This window comes from Astatotilapia calliptera, chromosome 6, assembly GCF_900246225.1.
Source record: "Astatotilapia calliptera chromosome 6, fAstCal1.2, whole genome shotgun sequence".
NCBI classification, from domain to species: domain Eukaryota; kingdom Metazoa; phylum Chordata; class Actinopteri; order Cichliformes; family Cichlidae; genus Astatotilapia; species Astatotilapia calliptera.
Window position 1 is genome coordinate 17,001,019 of NC_039307.1, and position 19,134 is coordinate 17,020,152.

The following is a 19,134-nucleotide window of genomic DNA, read 5'->3' on the forward strand; positions in this document are numbered from 1 at the left end:
TTTTGTGGGGTGGGGGGGACAGAGTTTGCTGTCGAAGGTGCCGTGAGTCTCTGCTCTCACCGGGCCGAGGCATGTCAGAGGCAGCCAGAACAGCTCGGTCTGTGCCAAAGCCTTCGCTCTGCCGTCTTATCAAACTCAGAAACTGGATCCCCAGAGTAGCTGCCCTCCGTAGTTTTACAGTGTAGCCTGAGCCGACTCTGGCCCACAGAGCAGAGGCATATCAGGACGATCACCTTACATGTAAACTGGTTGCCCATGACAGAACAGCAATAGTCCCGTGTTTGCTTAATGAAAAGTCTTTAGGACTGACACAAAAGATGCTGCCCTAGTTGAACTTGTAACTCTGTAATAACACAACTGTTTTTAATGAGTAAAAAAGCTTGAGTCAGCCCTCTTAAAAGCAGCAAGTGGTAAGGTAGTAACTTTTGTGACACCGTGTGTTACTGAGTTCAGTTAAGTACTGTAAGTGAAGGAGAAAAGGGGTAATAGGTGGCCCCCTAGTGGATAAATACCTGGTGTTCCCGTTCAGCATCAGGCCTTCAAACCAAATCAGTATATTTTATACCTCCTGGTTGTAAACTGTTCAGTCAGAGAGAATTTAATTATTTGAAAATAATAAAAGAGGAGAAATTATAAATAGTTTAGAAAAATTATTATTAAGAAAAGACAACTAAAAAAATATTCACAATTTGACGTTTCACAAATATGTTTTTGTTATATTTTTCCTGTCAGTTTGATTTTGTGATATGTTGTTGGAGTCCTGAACACAAGGTTGGGAATCAATGATATAATAATAACTGGCACCAATAGCACTGAGGTTTTGTTGCACATGTCCTCAACATAAACTGTTGATTGATACAAGGATTAAAACTTGTGTGTAGAATGCTGTTCTGTCATCATAGTCCATAACGCTTTATGCTCTTTCATGTCTCTGTGCATGTGCTTGGTAGGTATTCTTCTGTGTTCCTCACTGCACACTGCACACACAAAAATTTTTTTTTTAATGTGGCTTAATCAAAATGTAATTGTGGTGATGGGAGTTGAAAAACTAAACACATTTATGTTCTTTTTTTTTATCTTTACAGTCCTGGTTCCTCTGACAAGGCCTCTCTGAATCAACAGCTAAAATTGTGTCATGAAAATTGGAAATTTGACAAAACAAACACATCGCCGCTGAAAAAGAACAAACTGCTGACACTAAAAGGTCTTTCTCTCTCGCCAACACTATTCAAAGTACTACTACAGAACCCCGAAAAACCCCACGCTGCCCCAAGAGGACTCCCAATTCAACACGATTTGAACAGGAACATTCGTCCCCTTTTGCGCAGGAGTCTTCAACAAGATTGAGTGGACAGACTCAGAATGCAAGGAGGAAGAAGAAGATGAGAAACTGTCTCACACACCGTGAATTGTCAGAAAGGAAACACAATATGGCAAACTGACAAATGACCAATTATACATTTGTTTCTTTTTTTTCTTTTTTTTTTTAATGGTTTTTTTCCATTTTGTTGTCTCCACAATGAAACTCCATGCATTGGCTGGGAGATCCAAAAAAGAACAAGTAGTGGTAAATGGTGAAGTCAGATGTGCAACTTGTAAAGATTGCCACCCAAATAGCACGCCTCCATATCTGCATATCTCTCCTCCAGGTACATGGTCCCACCTGACACCCACCACCCCACACAGCCTGTCCCACTTGGAGCTCGGTGCTTGTCAGGGGCAAAGCTGTAACTGCAGCCTCGTAGTTGAGTGTCCCCTCACCCCACTGTTTCATCTGCTCAGCCCTGAGCCTCTTTCACTTCGGATTGGCCAATCATACTGACACCATCCAGTCCAATGGTGTGACACATATGCACTAAGTGGCTGGTCTTTGTTTACCTGTCAATGTACCAGGGTGTCCTGCTATGGGAGAAACGACGGCCATGAGGCACGAAGGCAAGAAGGTGAACACACAGATAGTCATAACACTAACTCTACACTTGCTCTCTCGTCCCCTTACCTATGCACTATTAATTTTTTTTAAGGGATGAACAGTATTGCACACTGATGGTCAGATGAGCAATTAGAGAAGTGAATCGAGGCTGCAGGTATGGGGGCTGTGCTAGCATCAGGCCCTGAAAGATACAGCACTCACATGCACACACACATGCAAGCTTGCAGGCAGCACATGCAGACCAACCTTTCCAGTAAAGTCGGTCACAAAACCACTCACAAAATCATCTTGTTTTAATCCATAGATATTGCTTTTACAATAAGGCGCACACAGCATCGGCTTCATATTATTTGCTTTAATTTTGTTTGTAGTTGTTTACTTGCGATTTTTTTTCTTTTTCCAGATTTGGTTTTGGTTTTGTCTCTGTCTCTGGCTGGATTGTTTTAACCTTCTCTTGCATGTCATAACATTTTTCTTTAGTTTGCAGTAACACATAGTATCACGCTCGAATTTCAGCAAAATGGAAACAGCAGTTTCTCAAATTTCTCATGTATGGACAGCACAGTAACGACAGCTCATCACACGCAACCCTGGCATTGCTTCACCCCGTGTCCCGTAGTCTATTCACAAGAAAACCCAGAGGATTACACACACACAGATGCACATATAAAATAACACCACCAACAACCTGGTTTAAATTTATAAAGGGAAGCCTTTATACTGGTTCTCCAAACTGCCTTTTAATGGTTTTTCATTCATTTTAAAATTTGTATTTTTAATTTGACATATTTTTCTATGTAAATGTTCACACTGAAATCGCTGTTGGTATTATTTTTTGTCATGACACAATCCAACAAAAGCCGACCTCACAAAATAACTGGACTGCCTAGCTGTTGGTTCTGTTTTTGCAGGGATAGTAAACAGGGCTGAGGGCTCGTTCTCAGCCTCTCTAGTAACATTAGCTCTATGTACTAAAACCATATATCGAGACTATAACAATATATGGAAGTGCCTCTGTATTCCCTTCATGCAATTAGTAATAAACTTGACTTCAGGTTCTCTTCCCACATATAAGCTAAAGCTACATGGGCATGGTAGCGTTGGTGCATGTGGAAATCATTGGCCTAGGACAGATCTTTATAGAGGACTGCAAACTCTTTTTTTTCTTTTTTTTTTTGTAAAAACAGAGAGAGAGATCTTATACATATATATTTATGATATATGCTCCTTTGTAACTTTTACTACGAGCTTGTTGGCAGTCTAGTTATTTTCTGAACACTCACCCCCCCCCCCCTCACTACCCCCTCCCCCACCCCGCCCCACGACCTGTTTCAGTAACATCACCATATTGTTACCAATACGAATTAAACGACACACGCCATTGCCATCTGCTGCGCAGCATTATAATACCTAGATGAACATGTCAAAAATCGACAGTAGGTTTGAAGAAAAAAAAAGTGTTTGTTTTTTGATGGAAAGTATTATTATTGAAAAATATGTGTCGATTGAGCCACGTGCAATGCATTGGGTAGATCATTGTGTTTGTCTGTTAGAGATTTTTAAGAAAGCTAAGAGAAAAGAGAAAAAAAAATGTATTTGTTTCAAGTCCATATGCTCCGGGACTCTAAACTAGAGGGCCACGAGAAATCCTAGTCTTTGTAAGTTGGGGGTATTTGTTTTTATTTCCTTTGTCTCTTTTTTAATGTTATATGTGTAATCATTTGTTTATAAAAATGTGGGAGGGCTGAAGGAAAAAAAAATGTACACAACTTCAGAAAAAAAAATCTCTATCATCAGATGAAAAACTGGTGCTTTAACACTATAAAGTACATTCAGAACTATTATAAATGAGTGAACAAAAATAACAGACCATTTAGGAAACTGCATTATTCCTCTCTCTATTTGTATTCTTCTATTTGTATTAAGTGGGGGGAGAGGTTCCTATTCCTTAAGGTTGTGACACAAAAGGCATTTTGGTTCAACCCTTAGAAGAAATAAAGCAAACCTATACTGTCGAGCCCAAGAAACTCTTTAAATAACCTACCTGCGCACTGCCTGAAACTCACCAGCAAAACAAAACAAACAAAAAACCTTCCCAGTTAATTCATTTTATCACATACATTGGCATTGACACATGACAAGTCTCTCCCAGTACTGCGGAGATACTTCACATCCCAAAATCAGTTTTTTCCCATTATCATCCGAGTATGTTTCTAAATCTGGAGTTGGATGGAGCTCAGCAGGCTGTGTTGAGACACCTGACGTTGAAGTGGACCGAGACCTTCTGTACAGTTAGCAGAAAAGGGGTAAAAGAAGCTTTTAATCTGGCATACATATGAGGTCTGAGCCATTTGTGAAACAGGCAGCAAGGTGAGCCTCTCCCCTGTTCCACCCCCTCCTCTGTAAATGACTCTTATAGTGCTTGTGCTGTAGTGTATAGTTTCCCAGCAGTTAAAGGTTGTCCCTTGAAAGTGCCTTTTGTTCACAGACTCCATTTTGTAATCAAGATGGCCCTTTTTTTCTTTTCATTTGTTTTTTTCCTTGAAACAGCTTGAGGTAGCAGGTTGCCCCTGAGTGCTGTAAGGAGGCAAAAGGTCATCACCCATTCAGCGATCAGGGGCACCTCTTTCCTCCGGCTTCGAAAATGAATTCCCTCCATTGTTCCTTCCCTTCTATCCTCTCTTCCTTTTCAAAGCTATATATATATATATACATATATATAGTACGAAAGGAAACTGGTGTGAATTAGTTCTTTACTTTTTATTGATAAATGAGAAAAAAAATTGAAAAGGCAAAAAAACTTGTTCTCGTTCAGCTCTTGCTTTTTTCTTCCCCTCTGTCTCCACTGTCTGTTTTCTCTTAGACACTGGAGTAGTCTGTAACTGTGTGTCTGTCACTCTCGTCTCTCTCTCTCTTTCTCTCTCTCTCTCTCTCTCTCTCTCTCTCCTGCCCTCTCTGCTGTTGGGAGGATGAAAAAAAAATATTGCCGAAAAACTTTTGTCTGAGCAGAATGCAGTTAGCTCACATGTTATTCTTGTCTGTATGCTTCACATTGTATTACCATACCCATCTTCTTCAGCTTCTCCATTCAGCAGCTAATGTAAGTGAACAAATTACGCTGACGGGCTTTTGGGGGTGTCCCTGGGTGGGTGAGGAAGGGACGACAGTGGTTCAGGGGTTTGGGTTCAAGAGGTTTAAGGGGAAGATTAATGGGGTTGAGAGGGATAGATGAACTGCTTTGGGAAGTTGGAAAGGGGCTGCATGGGCTAGGATAAGAGTTTGCTCTTTTTGTTTAAGGTATTTATTTTTTGGCTTTGTTTTATTCCCTCTTTTTTGTTTCCTTTTTTAATTTGGAGTTCTTTTCATATTTGCTATCAGGGTATGTTGTCGTTTAGGCTCTCTTTGAGTATGCCTTGGACTGTAAAATGAAAGCTACAAGCACCTTATAACCGGACTTGTCGTGCATGAGGCTGAAAGAGGGGCGATGCTTTACCAGCATAAATCCCACATCCATTTTAACCAATCTTATAAAGTGAATCTCTTTTTTTTTCTTTATTGCTATTTTTACAGTGGGTTTCACACATGGAAACCCACAGCAGTATTAGCCATTCACCACACATCAACCAGATAGAAAAAGGCCAGCATGAACCTGATCTCTCAGATTTTTGAGGATCCAGGGAGTCCCTCCATTTTTCTCCTCCGACCACCTCATGCAGGATTAATCCGTGTTTTTGTTCTGTTGTTTATTTTAGTTCTTTTTCTTCTTAAGTGTGTATGGTTTAATGGTGAATTAGGCAGCACCCTAGGCCCCCTCACTCCCAAGTCTTCTATGCCTCTGTCTATGCCCTCAGTGCAGCACCACTTCTTTGTGAGAACACCCCCAGAGCTCTAGGTGAAATGCATGTGTTAATTACAGTTTCTTTTCCATAAGAAGAAAAACACAGTTTGAGAAGAGCAGCACCTGATTGAATAAAAAGGATGTTCTTGACTGTACCATCTTGCTGTGCCATGTCATTCTTTCAGTATGTAGGATAATGCATAAAAGAAATGCCTCAGGAACAGCTGTTAATATACTTCAGTCCTTAGTGTTTCTAAACTGGACTTGCATACATTAAAAAATAACTTGTCTCTTTGCAGGGTGTTTGGAATTTGAAAGCATTCAGGCTACATGCCCCACCTCTTTGTTCCAGATTCAAATGTGGAATGTCAGTAGTGCCCAGAGGGCAAACTGCTGAATTTGGTTATTTAATCACTTTTCATGTCGTGTTATGAAATTAGTTGGTCAAAATAATTGCAAACTAAATACTTTATAACAAAGTTAGAAATTTATTTATGTCATTTTTATCTCCAGTTTCTAGTATGTTGTCAGCGCTGTTCCTTTTTCTTAAAACACCATCAAGCTGATTTCTTGAAACTTTGGTATAGAGGTGCAAAATGTGCAAAGAAAGAATATTGGTATTGCTGACATGGATCATCTTTAAAGCTTTAACTGCACTGGTCCCCGTCTAAAATGAGATGGGAAACTTATTAAACGTTATACTTGTTAAAAACCAGATTGATAGCATTGTGACCTGAGCGTTCGCATTTCACTCAATGTGATTCGCAGTGGTACAGCCTCACAGAGCTGCTAGCAGGGCCTGCAGGCTCTTTGTTGCATTCATTAAAGCAGTGGTCCCCAACCTTTTTTGTGCCACGGACCGTTTTAATGTCAGACAAGATTTTCACGGACCGGCCTTTAAGGTGTCGCGGATAAATACAACAAAATAAAATGATACGACCAAGAAAAAAAACGGTGGTATTTTGTAAATATGATAATAAACACAAATTCACTGTGTAATTTTGTAACTTTATTAGCAGCGCCAACAACATTGTGAGTAACGTCCTCCTCTCTGGCCCTTAATGCTCTCTGGTCGCTATGGTAATGCGTAAATATTTCTTTGAAAATAAGACGCACAACTACAACACAGGAAAAGACCCAGGGAAACCGAGTTAACGATGAAAACTCTGAAAACCATACATTTAACACCCGAGCTTCAACTCTCCTGGCCCAGTACCAAACCCGGGGGTTGGGGACCGCTGCGTTATGGAACTCACCAAACACTGTCAAGCCTTCCTTCAAAAACAGTAATGCAAGTGTTCAAAACAAGAAAAAGTTTAATAAAAAAAAAAAAAGGGCAAGTGACAAAAAAAGGACAAAATTTGGTTCAACAGTGTTTAAATATTTGGGTTTTTTTTAAAGATACATTTACAGGTTTCAAGCACTGCAGCTGCAAGTTTGACTTAAGTATTCTGAGCTACTAGCTCATACTCCAGGAAAGGATTCCTGTCCAGCCAGCAGTAAGCACATTAGCACACGAACATAACGTTAAATACACTGATACAAACAGATAAAAAGAAATGACAATAATTTATTTGGAAGACCAAAATTAGTTTTTAAATACTATTTTTGAGCAAAACGTTGTTGGTTAATACGCTGCACGGTAATGACTTTTTACTAAGTATGTGCAGTATGTTCACACTAAGTATGTGCAGTATGGTCCTGTGTTTCAGCGTAAGTCATGACAAATTAAAGTAAACCAGAAATAAAACATCACTGAGGTATATTCAACAACCACATTAAAAATTTCTGACAAAGTGCATGTGCTGGTGAGCTTTTTTCTTTTCCCCACATGGCAATAGTGCACTTCTTACCGGTTACAGTGCCAAAGAGCACGAGGCATCAGATGACTGCTTGATCACTTCAAAGATTTAAGATCATAAATAAATTAAAATGACTTTAGAATTATGAATCATAAACTCCTATGATTTGGCATCGATTTGATCAAGTTTCAAAATATTTTCCTTACTTCAACCAGTAATATATCCCTGCCTGTGAAAGGTAAACTGGGGGAAAAGTTAGACATTTTCTTTCCTCATATTCAATAAATTAAAAATAATGGAAAAAATACTTATGGCCGCTAATGCTACCCTCAGCCTCCTAGTAGATGCACCTATAGTATAGATTTGAAAATCATTACTTTCTTCTTTGGTTATTGTATTCACCAGATTTTCAGAAAACTTGACCTCTGACCTTGAGGTCAAGGTCACCGAGGTACTTTAATGATTTTAATGTACTTTGGCTTGTTCGGGAGTGGCTAAGGTAGGTAAGTGGATTGTCTCTAATAGCTAGTAGTTTAACTATGTGCAAATTCCATAAGCAAGGCATGAACTTCATGAAGTACACGTTTTTATGACTGAATGAGAAACACATAGCAAAGCGCTTCGTAGAGCCTAGCTAAAATTAAAAAGACAAAGTAGAAGTTCACTGCAATATAATGACATTCAAATGATCCCAACTGCTTGAAATTTCAAGTATCAGCAAGTAACTGAAGCTCCTCAGGGCATGCGCTCCTCTCCATTCTCACCTGCCTGAGCGTCAGCTTCATCGGGCACCCTGGATCCAGAACTCTGAAGAAGATGGAATCTAATTAGTCTTTTTAATAATGAAAATCAGTTTTTAAGTTTCTGCTCAGAGACAACTGACCTGTTGGGCTAACGTCTGCGGTGCAGGGTCTGTTTCCTGCACTGGGAGGTGCTTATTTTCTTCATCACCATCTGACAGCTCAGGCCCTGCACTGTCTTGCGATGGTGGAACCTGTAATCCATTTTGCAGGGGTGGAGATGATCCATTCTGGATGTTGAGAGATTAAATCATGAAACTTTTTGAAGGGTCTCATGTCAGTATAACCACAGACTGTGGGGGAGACATTTACCTCTGAGAAATTTGCCTGCGATGATCCACTTGTCTCCTGAACTGGAGGATATTCAGGAGGTATTGGTATTGCAGCATGCTGAGGGCACGGTGAAGATGGAGGCTTTCCAGAAGCCAAAGTAACAGGTGGAGGGGGTGGAAGGGGTGGAGGGGGTTGCTGAACCGAGGCCTAAATGAATGAAGTGCCATTAGAGACAGTCTGATGTGCAGGCAGGCAATTCTGTAACATGACTCGAGTTACCACAACAGCACCAGTGGGTCTCTGTAGCTGCGACTACTGACAATGATTTCAGGTCTCTATTTCTGGTAGTTTAGGAATTTCTTATAACAGGAACGATGTATAATGGGCAATTAGGCTTCTTTAAATATTGTTTATTTTATTCCCAACACTTACAGAACTGAAATGCATTCAATCACCAAGAACAACTGCACAACTTAGCAATGGATATTGTTTGGGTTAGTCATATTCTGAAAAAGAGACCTTAGTGTGGCATATTAAATAATTATGGTAATCTAAATTTAAGCTTAGGTAGGTAACAATATATGTATGGATGCAATAAAAAATAAATAAAAAACAAAAGCAAAGTATTTGACTTTGAGTCCATCATAATGGTTGTTTCACAAGTAAAAGAACAAGGAAATAAAATCCACACTTGTTCTCCTGAGTTTTGACTCTTTTTATATCAAACAGCACTTAAAAATGTGCACTTTGACACATATGGGACAAAAGGACAAAACAATGCAAAACAACAAAAACAGGCTAGCAAATAGCAGCTTATCGTCCATTTGCCTGGCATTTATAGAAGAACAAGAGTTGGGCAAAACAAGACAAAGTCACATGACAAAAGTCATATGAAACATCAGGAAAATGAACATCAGCCTACGTGCCTTCATAATCCTCCTGATCTGATGTTGTTACACCATATACAACTATCACTGCTGTACATGGTGTAACTATGTAAAGCTATCACTGCTACTAAGTGACTGCTAGTAATTATCACGATCATAATCATGGTCATAATAATGTATCTGTGTTTAAAAATTGCATACTAAGGAGTAATGCTATATACACGAGGAATTAAGCACTTATTATTATATTATTATAAAGTGCTACCGAAAAAAATACATTCAATAAAGTAAAATAGCTCCATCCACTCAAAATAGAAGACAATAGTACAAAACAACACAAAATGAAAACAATACACACACACACACACACACACACACACACACACACACACACACACACACACACACACAAACACAATAAATAATAAAGGAAGTCATAAAGGAAAAAATCTACATGGAGCTCAATGACATGTGTAAAGCTCAATATAATCCGATAAGCTCGATACGTAAAAATCTAAATAAAATACAATAAAAAGCGTCTGTAAAAATGAACATATAACGCAATAAAGTGGCTCTATAGAGTAAAATCGATCAATTAATTCAACAAAGCAACATGAAACTGAATGAAAATGGCTCAGATGACATTAAAGTACGACCATAACAGAGGGTAAGAGCAGTACGAGCATATAAAGTGGCTTCGTGTATGTGCACACGGGGTGTGAACACTTTTCTCTCGGGGTTCAGCCCACTCTCTGCCACGGCTGAGAGAAACCAGCTCCCCATGTGTAGCTATGTTTTATGTGTTTGGGCCACACACAGTATGCGCTGTGGAGTGTATATGGTGGCCATACCGTACCGTAACGGAGGCACATTAGACCCAGGCTGCTGTTCCATCATCCCCAGGTTATTGGGGATGGTGGGACAACTCGGCTGTGTAGCAGATTTCCCGGCCATAATGTGGGCCGGTCCTGCTCGCGTACAACACCTCAAACGCCTATTTTAAACCGCAAAAGAAATCAATTTGTAAAATCGAATGAGTCCGGTCATCTAGAGCAGAATTTAATGTGTTTTGGTTGTTGTTTGGTAGCTAGGTTGTCTACCCCAGCTGCAGCCTTCGCCCTGAAATGTCCGTTAGTTTCAAACATCAATCCAGATAATAGCAGGTTTTGATTTATATGCAAAGCTTAATGTTTTACGATAAAAATATAGACCTCAATAAACGTTTAGCTTGTTAATTGGTGAAAGAAAGATGTGTCGCTCGCTTACCATTGGCCAGCTCTTTATCGCAAGAAGGTTAAAAAATGAGACGAAACTTTCTCTCTTCGCGTTCACTTGACAGGAACCAATATATGCCCTTCAGAATAAAAGCGTTTTATTTATTTATTTTTTTCACCCAATGCAGTTATGTCAGAAGCTGAATATTTTATTCATCGTTAAGGACGTTATGTGGTTACAGTCTAAGGAGCTTGGAAAGAAAAGCATCTGGACTTCTTTAAGTGGCTTGAAGACGTTTCACCTCTGATCCGAGAAGCTTCTTCAGTTCTAGGGTAAAATGGTGGAAAGTCCCAGATTTAAGCTCTGTGGGAGTAACCCACCGAGAGGGACAATGGATCCTCTACCTAATCACATGAGCTAATGTGTGAAAATGGCTGTAGGTCACAATCAGCCAAGGTTTCGGGTGAGCTCATTGTGAAATCTAGCCCCACCCTATCATGTGATTTCCTGAGGTCAGATGGCCCAGGATGTGAGTGTGTTATGGCGTGTGGGAAGGGATCGCAAAACTGGATTGTTGATGTTGTTGATGTACGACAGTTGGTGTCGTAAACCACCGCCTCTGTTCAAAGATGGTCGCTCACAGTGGACATAAATGGCTTCTTTTACTCCTCTTTCAAGCTATCTGTCCTCTCTGTCCAAAATATGTACATTGCTATCCTTGAAAGGGTGACCTTCGTCCTTTAGATGCAGATGGACCACCGAGTCTTGTCCCGTGGAGGTGGCTCTTCTATGCTGTGCCATATGTTTATGAAGTGGCTGTTTGGTCTCTCCGATGTAGAGGTCTGGGCATTCCTCACTGCACTGTACAGCATACACCACATTGTTAAGTTTGTGTTTAGGAGTTTTGTCTTTGGGATGAACCAGTTTCTGTCTGAGTGTGTTGCTGGGTCTGAAGTATACTGGGATGTCATGCTTGGAAAAGACTCTCCTGAGTTTTTCTGATACACCGGCTACATAGAGGATGGCAATGTTGTTCATGATTTATATGTTACTCTAAATTGTAAAACTATTTTATTTGCTATTCTCTCTGTAGAGCATGTACAAAAGGGTGTAACTATTGCACTGTGTTCTGTGCATTAGATCTTCAGCTCTGCCACTTCCAGCTCAGCTTCCTGTCTTTTTGTTAGTGCTACCATCTCTAAGCTATGCATCACTGCAGGTCTCACTACCATCTTGTAAACCTTCCCTTTCATTTCACTTTCCTGCTATCCTTCTGCTACAAATCACCCTGACAATCATCTTCACCTGCCCCACTCTGCCCATGCAATCTTCTTCACCTCTCCTGTGCACATACTGTCCACTGCTGGATGATCCCCCAGGTATCTCAACTACCTTCACTACCTCTGCTCCTTGCATGTTCACTTTTCCACCTGTTTTCTTATTCTTATTAGCACAAATGTATTCTGTCTGGCTTCAGCTGTTGTTCATTTCTCTTCTCTTCAATGTATATATCCACCTCTCCGGGCTCTCTTTCACTCGCTCCATACTGTCACTACAGATCATGTCGTGTGCAAACATCATAGTACACAGAGACTCCTGCCTGACCTCATCTGTCAGCATGTCCATCACCACTGTAACCAAGAAAGGGTTTAGATCACCGATGCAATCCCACCCTAACCTTAAGCTTTATCATCACTCCTACTGCACACCTTACCACTGTCCTCATCCATGTCCTGCACCACCCTCACATACTTTTCTGCCACTCTTGACTTCCTTATACAGTACCACAGCTCCGATCTTGGTATACTAACATATGCTTTCTGTAGATCCACAAAGACACAGTGCAACTCCTGATCTTGTCTATAATTCTCCATCAACACTTACAGCAAAGCTCGCATCTCAACTTTTAATTTGAAGCTTTTACCGGAAGTTTAATGTTTGATGTTTAGAAAACTTCCTGGTGATATAGTTCCGGCTCGTATTTCTTGTAAACATAGCGTACGGTCGGACACACAGAATTGTTCTCGCTGATACAGTTAACATTTGTGTCGCCAGTTGTTATTAAAGCCACGGTATCGCTCAGTGTTGGGCGTTTATCGCGTCCGAACGAGCTGCAGCGCTTCTCCGTAAATAAGGCTCCCCGCCGAATGACAGCTGTCAGCTAAAAGCTAGCCAAGCTAACGTTTAGAGAGAGCGCCGAGTCTGTCAGCATTAGAAAGAAGTGACAGTCTCATGGTGGTCTCATTTCAATGGGGAACTGTCTATTTTCACAAGGTGCGGATGACCTGTCGCTGCTGAACGACTCCGAGGGAGGCAGTCTGCCCGGAGAGCCCCCGCCGCCATACCAAGAGCAGCCCGGGTCTCAGGTGAAATACAGCCCGGGGAGTCCAGAGCATGACAATTGAATCCCCCCACCCTCAAGTCTAATTAGTGGTGGAGGCTGTTATTGCTGTTATCTTAAATTTGGAAGCTGAAGTTTGTGCAGCGCAGCTTTCAGGATCAGATTGCACCATGCAGAAATTAAGCTTGAATAAAGTAAATACCACAGTCAAATTACTGCTACAAAATTTTAGAAACACAGTCATAATTTGTGTTCGGGTCTTATATTTTTTTGAAAAAAGGATAAAACATTGTGCAGTGTATACGCATAATTTGCAATGTGACAATCTTTATCTCGATCCTAAAACATTGGTTCCTTTATCTAGTTCATGTCATCAGCTTATTATCAAGAAAACCAGGAACGTCTTGCTGAGAGGTGACGGTACAAACCTTTGCACCACTTTGTCACGGATATATAAGTCAGGCTGAAACTTGCCTAAATGTATTTAGGGCTTTTTAACATTTAACTTTATAAGCAAGTAAACATTTAAAAAAACAAAAAACAAAACCGATTTTTTGTGTTTGGCTCAACACAACCTGTCTCCTAATAGTGGACCTGAAAATCTAGAAAATATGCAAACACATTATAATGCTTGGAAATGTACACTCACTGAACACTTTATTAGGTACACCTTATTCGTACTGGGTTGGACTTACTTTTGCTTTCAGAACTGCCTTAAGTCTTTGTTGCATCCAGGTGCTGGAAACATTTCTCAGATATGTTGGTTCATATTGACATGATAGCATCACACAGTTGTTGCAGATTTGTCGGCTGCACATCCATGATGGGACTTGCCTGTCCCACCACATGTGGTGCTCTATTGGATTGAGATCTGATGACTGTGGAGGCCATGTGAGTACAGAGAACTTTTGATCAAGAAAGCAGTTTGAGATGAATTGAACTTTGAGGCAAATTCACTGAGGTCATTAAAGGATGGACCTGGTCAGTAACGATACTCAGATAGGCTGTGGTGTTTAAATTATGCCAAGGGCTCTGACATAGACAAGATATTGTGACCCAGAGAACTGTGGCTCAATGGATATTTTCTCTTTTTCAGACCATTCTCTGTAAACCCTAGAGATGATTGTATGGGAAAATTTCAGTAGATCAGCAGTTTCTGAAGTGCTCAGACCTGCCTGTTACCAACAAATATGCCACATTCAAAGTAATGTGAAAGGCTGATTGAATATTTGCATTAATGAGCAGTTAAACAGGTGTATCTCATAAAGTGACTGGTGAGCGTATATGCACTTTTTGGCCCTCAAAATTGTAAAGATGGTTAGCTTGTAGTCCAGTAATCAGTGCTAGAGGGTTCATTTATTTAGATTGTACCTGTAGAGACAGAATCTGCTTTTGCTCAGTGTTTCAGTCTTGGACATTTAAAGCATAAGGAACTCTGATATACAGGTGTATCATATTTTAATTTAAATTTTTAATTTAATTTAAATGAAGATGAAGATTCAGGTCATTTAGAAACATATGAAAACACAAGGAAATAAATAAAATATCTTTATCTGGTCCCAGGTTTTCTGATGCCACTGGAAATATAAAATCACCCTTTCAAAGATGACACGAATTGTCTTCTTTTCATTTATTTCAAGGAGCGCACTCAGGCTGTGCCAGTGTACCATCCCACCCCAGGCGAGAGCCGTCTGGCCAGTCAGCTGACTGAGGAGGAGCAAGTCCGCATCGCACAGCGCATAGGACTCATCCAGCATCTTCCCAAAGGCATCTTTGATCCAGGCTCTGACGCCTCTGAGAAGAAAGTTAAAGAGTGAGTTTTAAATGGTGGCACTCTCATTTGTTTCAATTTACATATCGCTTTGATTCCCCCCCCCCCCCCCCCCCCCCTCCCCCATTTGATTTCCCCATTTGAAATGCAGGTACTAATAGTTTATTCAGAAATCTTTGAATAGTTCCACTGTCCAAGAACACAAAGCTTTCGCATCTTGATGCACGCTCAATCATCCAGGTAAGGAAATCCCAAAAAGTTGATTCTGTTCTTCTGGACGTAGCGTTTTCAGTGGGAGAAACATTTCGTCACTCATCTAAGGCTACGTCCACACTAGCCCGGATAGATTTGAGAACAGCGTCTGAAAACGCTCCGCGTCCACACTAGCGTTTTCAGTCATTTTCATAGAGTTGTGCGTCCACATTAAAACGGCCGAAAACACTTACATTCCAATTCAGCGCATGCGTGAAGCGCAAGAAGATTCGACCTGCCTCATTTCTCTCTGCCGCTTATTTACTTTCCGGCTCTTTGAAACGTTGCGGCAGAATGTTGAGGAAAAGCACTGAGTTTTTTAAATGGACTAACAATGAGGTGGAGTTGTTGCTGCGAGTAACACAAAAGGCTGTCAAAGTTCAGAGCAAAGCAGCAATCACAGCAATGTAAGATGGTGAAAAATATACCCTTAGGCCCCCTTCTCGATTCAGAGATGGTCTTTCCCTTTTCACATAAATGACCTCCTTGACTCCTCTCACAAACTAGCATTCCTCCCTGTCCGGGATGTGTACATCCTCATCATTGAAAGAGAGGCCACTGGCCTGTAAGTGTAAATAGACTGCAGAGTCCTGGCCTGACGAGTTAGCTCTTCTGCGGGGACCAAGAATTGGGTCCCCTGGCACAAACAGAGTAATATAATATAAGTTGTTAAGTGCCAGGAGCATTGCTGTGATTTATACATTGGGGCAACAAAACAACCTCTGGCTAAGATGATGGCACAGCACAGAAGATGAGTTATCGTATGAGTTATTGATTGTATTTTGAGATGCTTTTTTTTTGTAATATATCAAAGTCTTCGGGTATTGGTAAATCTTTTCACTTTTTTCCCCTCCAGATGTGTCATCTGCATGTTGGATTTTGAATATGGCGACCCCATTCGGTTTTTGCCCTGCCTTCACATCTACCACGTGGACTGCATCGACCCATGGCTGATGCGTTCCTTCACCTGCCCCTCCTGCATGGAGCCCGTAGATGCAGCCCTGCTGTCTACTTACGAAACCAACTGAACGGCCCCTGGTGGCTGCTTCTGCCTAAAAGTAATGCACCTTTTTAGCCAAAACTGTCATAGCTGTTCCAACAGATAGATGAGGGGATGTGGCATGATGCAGATGTTTGTTGGGTGCTTGTTAATACACACAAGTAAACAACTGTGTCCTACAGCACACTCTGTAGGCCTGAAATGCACCTAGTCAGACTTGGAAAGCATGCTTTGGCAGAAGGAAGATGTGCCAAATACAACGAATGAAGGAGCTGTACAAGTAGCAAAATATTACTGCACAGTAATTTCACTTTCATATGACTTACACTTATTTTTGCCTTTGTGTAATTTGCACCCTCTTTCAAGATGTGTGATGTGTAGCACGTTCTCTAAATGGAGGAAATGCATAATTGTTTTGATCAAGTGGGAATCATTGTCAGAATTTCCAGTGAACACATGAAGTGAAGTAACTGCACTCTCCAAGTAAACTTGTGATCTTGAATGTCACCTAAACACAATGCTCTCTACTGAAAAGCATACATCAGTATACATAAAACTTCACAAATCACACTTTCCTGAAGCTATGCCATGAGATAAAATGGTGTCAATTCAGCTTTTGAGCATATTTTGAAAATTACTCCAGTTTTATTTTAGCTGCTTTGACTATATGTGAATGTTTCTGTTGCTTTCCCACAATATGAATCCTCAGCTTTTGCTTTGCCTTAAGTTTGTGCTCTCAACCCGTAGTTTGTCCTTTACAGTCAATAACAAAGACACAATATACCGTGCAATCACCCTTAAAGCACCTTGAGATAAGATGTCTGTCACCTGATACTGTGTAGCTTGTAGATTTCGATAATGGTGTTTTTTCTATGTGTGTATGTTTGCATTTTATGGGTTGTTGGATAGAGATCGTCATGTCAAGCTAACATTGTGAGTTAACCCCCTCAGTTGTAAAATGTAATGTAGTTTCCGCTCCTTTTCTTGTTTGAAGCTTTTGGATTGTGCGCCGAATGCCTTCTAAATGAGCAAGTGATGCATTTCCAAAGCTTCCACGTCTGGTAATGGAATGTGATTTTTATGCTTTTGGTGTTGGACATGTGCTGTCAGTTATCGTTGCATAATGCACAAAGATGAGAAATGGCAAAAACAGAAGCTACAGCAGTAGAAAGGAATGTATCTTCAATGTAAAGCATGATTTCAGTTGTTACACATTGACGGTATGACTGTAAAAGGAAATTTGTGATTTACTGTGCACATACTGTGCCTTTTAAGGTTGAGGTAAGCCAATTTCCTGTGAAGTACAATCATTTATGACATTACTTTTGTTTTTCTTTAGTTGTCCTCTAGGAGGAGGCAGATACCAGCAATGTAGTGATTTGTGTCACGATGAAACAGGCCTAGGATGAAGCCAGAAATGTGATCTGGCTGCTGTTAACAATCAACAGTCATTCTGTCTTTTGATTTATGACTTGTGCTACAAGTGCACAGGTTTTAGGAAATCCATGAAACCACAATAAAAGTGGATACCAAATCTTATACAAGTGTGATGTTTTGTTTCTGCATTAAATATTGTATTGAAACACATTCTCAACCTCTCAGCTGGAGAGGGTAGTGGGTTAGAACTTAAGGAACAGACAAAACTAAATTTAATTTATCATGTTTTATATAAATCTTTAGATTCCTTAAGGAACAGAGCATGTATTTATCTCAAACACCATTGCATATGACTGCGTTATAGTCTTCTGTGTTTAACTGAGCACTAAAATAATTTATTTCCATAAATGACTGATTCGTATTGATAACAGTTAAGCCCACTGAGTATAGACAGTGTGCAAGATGTTAAAACTTGATAGTTAATCCCTGAAGTGGATTGGTTGTCTACGCCTTTACATGAAAAGCTTCAAAGAATGTGTCATCACTGTCACAGCTCAGAATGAGTCAGCCCTCATTTCTTTGTGTTTTCTTAGAAAAACAGGAAATGCACAAACGTAACTGCAAATCAAGTACAGTCAGATAGAAAATGTCAGTACAATTATTATGAGCTTGGAAGTTAATATTGGTATGATCGCCTTTATTCTTTAACATAATCTGAACTCAAATATCTTGTCATTTCTCATAGTCTTCAGGAATAGTTCTCTAGGCTTCTTGAAGGATATTCAAAGCTCTTCTTTTTTTTGTATCTTAGCTGCCTGTTCAAAGGGATCCCACAGTACTTTAACAATGTTGAGGTCTGGTCTGTGGGGAGGCTAATCCAAAAGTGACAGTTCCACTGTGTATTTTTCTACATAGTGCGTTTGCATTGTTTTGCTGATTATAGTGCTGAAAAATGAAGCCGTTGGCAATTAGATGCTTTTCAGACAGTATTACAGCACTTTGCTGTGTTCATAAATTCATCAGTTTTCACAAGATCCTCAAAGCCTCTGGTTGAAATGTAGCCCCAAACCACGAAAGAGCGCCACTGATCACTCATCCCTTCTTAAAACCTGATTGCTACTGATTGTCATTTCAGTTTTTGTGTACTTTGACATACCTCGGTCTTTTCACTTTGTTTTGCTTCCTTAGGAATGGCTTCTTCACAACCACCCTTTCACTGAGACCATTTCTAATGAGGCTATAGTGAGCAGCAGATGGATCAACTGAAATTCTAGATATATCTCTTATGCCCTATGTGAGGTCTGCTTGAGTTTCTTCCTGTTTTTTTAAGGACGTGGCATTTATTTGTTCATTTGCTGTAGATAGCTTTTTTTAATCACGCTATTTCTTCTTTTGTCTTCTTGTTTCCTCATATTGTTTATAGACACATTTCACACCATGCTGAGATACATCAAGCTTTTTTTAAGGAAATGGGAACAAATTGGTTTCTTTGTTAAGTTGTCTTTACATTTAGACACAAAACTGGTTTGTTAGTTAGTCACCTGTTTATGCTTGAATGATCCATGGATCAAAAAGAAACTATTTGTGTATGAAAACTGGACTGCAGCCAATGTCCAAAGAAAAATGCTGAAACACCTTTAGAAAG

The 19,134-nt window shown here is 40.2% G+C and overlaps 3 protein-coding genes across 15 annotated transcripts in view; 2 read left to right on the top strand and 1 right to left on the bottom strand.

The window, feature by feature from the left end:
- nfixa (nuclear factor I/Xa) overlaps nt 1-5,926 on the top strand; it is a 113,309-nt gene extending 107,383 nt beyond the window's left edge. For all 13 annotated transcript variants that reach the window (XM_026170650.1, XM_026170646.1, XM_026170653.1 and 10 more), the window contains one exon: nt 1,086-5,926. In XM_026170650.1, coding sequence (XP_026026435.1) covers nt 1,086-1,100 — 15 coding nt within the window. In that variant the 3' untranslated portion in view covers nt 1,101-5,926. The remainder of the gene's footprint in view (nt 1-1,085) is intronic.
- Nucleotides 5,927-7,125: 1,199 nt separating this feature from the next.
- LOC113023262 (cleavage and polyadenylation specificity factor subunit 7-like) lies at nt 7,126-10,956 on the bottom strand. Its single transcript, XM_026169287.1, has 4 exons — nt 10,800-10,956; nt 8,686-8,853; nt 8,457-8,603; nt 7,126-8,380 (listed from the first exon to the last, which is right to left on the bottom strand). The coding sequence occupies exons 1-4, from the start codon at nt 10,800-10,802 to the stop codon at nt 8,309-8,311; spliced, it is 390 nt and encodes a 129-aa protein (XP_026025072.1). The 5' UTR covers nt 10,803-10,956; the 3' UTR covers nt 7,126-8,308.
- A 1,730-nt stretch (nt 10,957-12,686) lies between these two features.
- On the top strand, nt 12,687-17,651 carry rnf11a (ring finger protein 11a). The gene is made up of 3 exons (XM_026170658.1): nt 12,687-13,114; nt 14,730-14,902; nt 15,969-17,651. Exons 1-3 carry the CDS (start codon nt 12,998-13,000, stop codon nt 16,138-16,140), a joined length of 462 nt encoding a protein of 153 aa, XP_026026443.1. The 5' UTR covers nt 12,687-12,997; the 3' UTR covers nt 16,141-17,651.
- The last annotated feature ends 1,483 nt before the right edge of the window (nt 17,652-19,134 follow it).

What these genes read in the sequence shown, in the direction of transcription:
- LOC113023262 (XM_026169287.1), bottom strand. An exon ending in CGCAGGCAAATTTCTCAGAG is followed by an intron (nt 8,604 to 8,685) that starts GTAAATGTCTCC and finishes CTCAACATCCAG; the next exon opens with AATGGATCATCTCCACCCCT. An exon ending in CGCAGACGTTAGCCCAACAG is followed by an intron (nt 8,381 to 8,456) that starts GTCAGTTGTCTC and finishes CATCTTCTTCAG; the next exon opens with AGTTCTGGATCCAGGGTGCC.
- rnf11a (XM_026170658.1), top strand. Translation starts at nt 12,998, where the DNA reads ATGGGGAACTGTCTATTTTCACAAGGTGCGGATGACCTGTCGCTGCTG. An exon ending in AAGAGCAGCCCGGGTCTCAG is followed by an intron (nt 13,115 to 14,729) that starts GTGAAATACAGC and finishes ATTTATTTCAAG; the next exon opens with GAGCGCACTCAGGCTGTGCC. An exon ending in TCTGAGAAGAAAGTTAAAGA is followed by an intron (nt 14,903 to 15,968) that starts GTGAGTTTTAAA and finishes TTTCCCCTCCAG; the next exon opens with ATGTGTCATCTGCATGTTGG.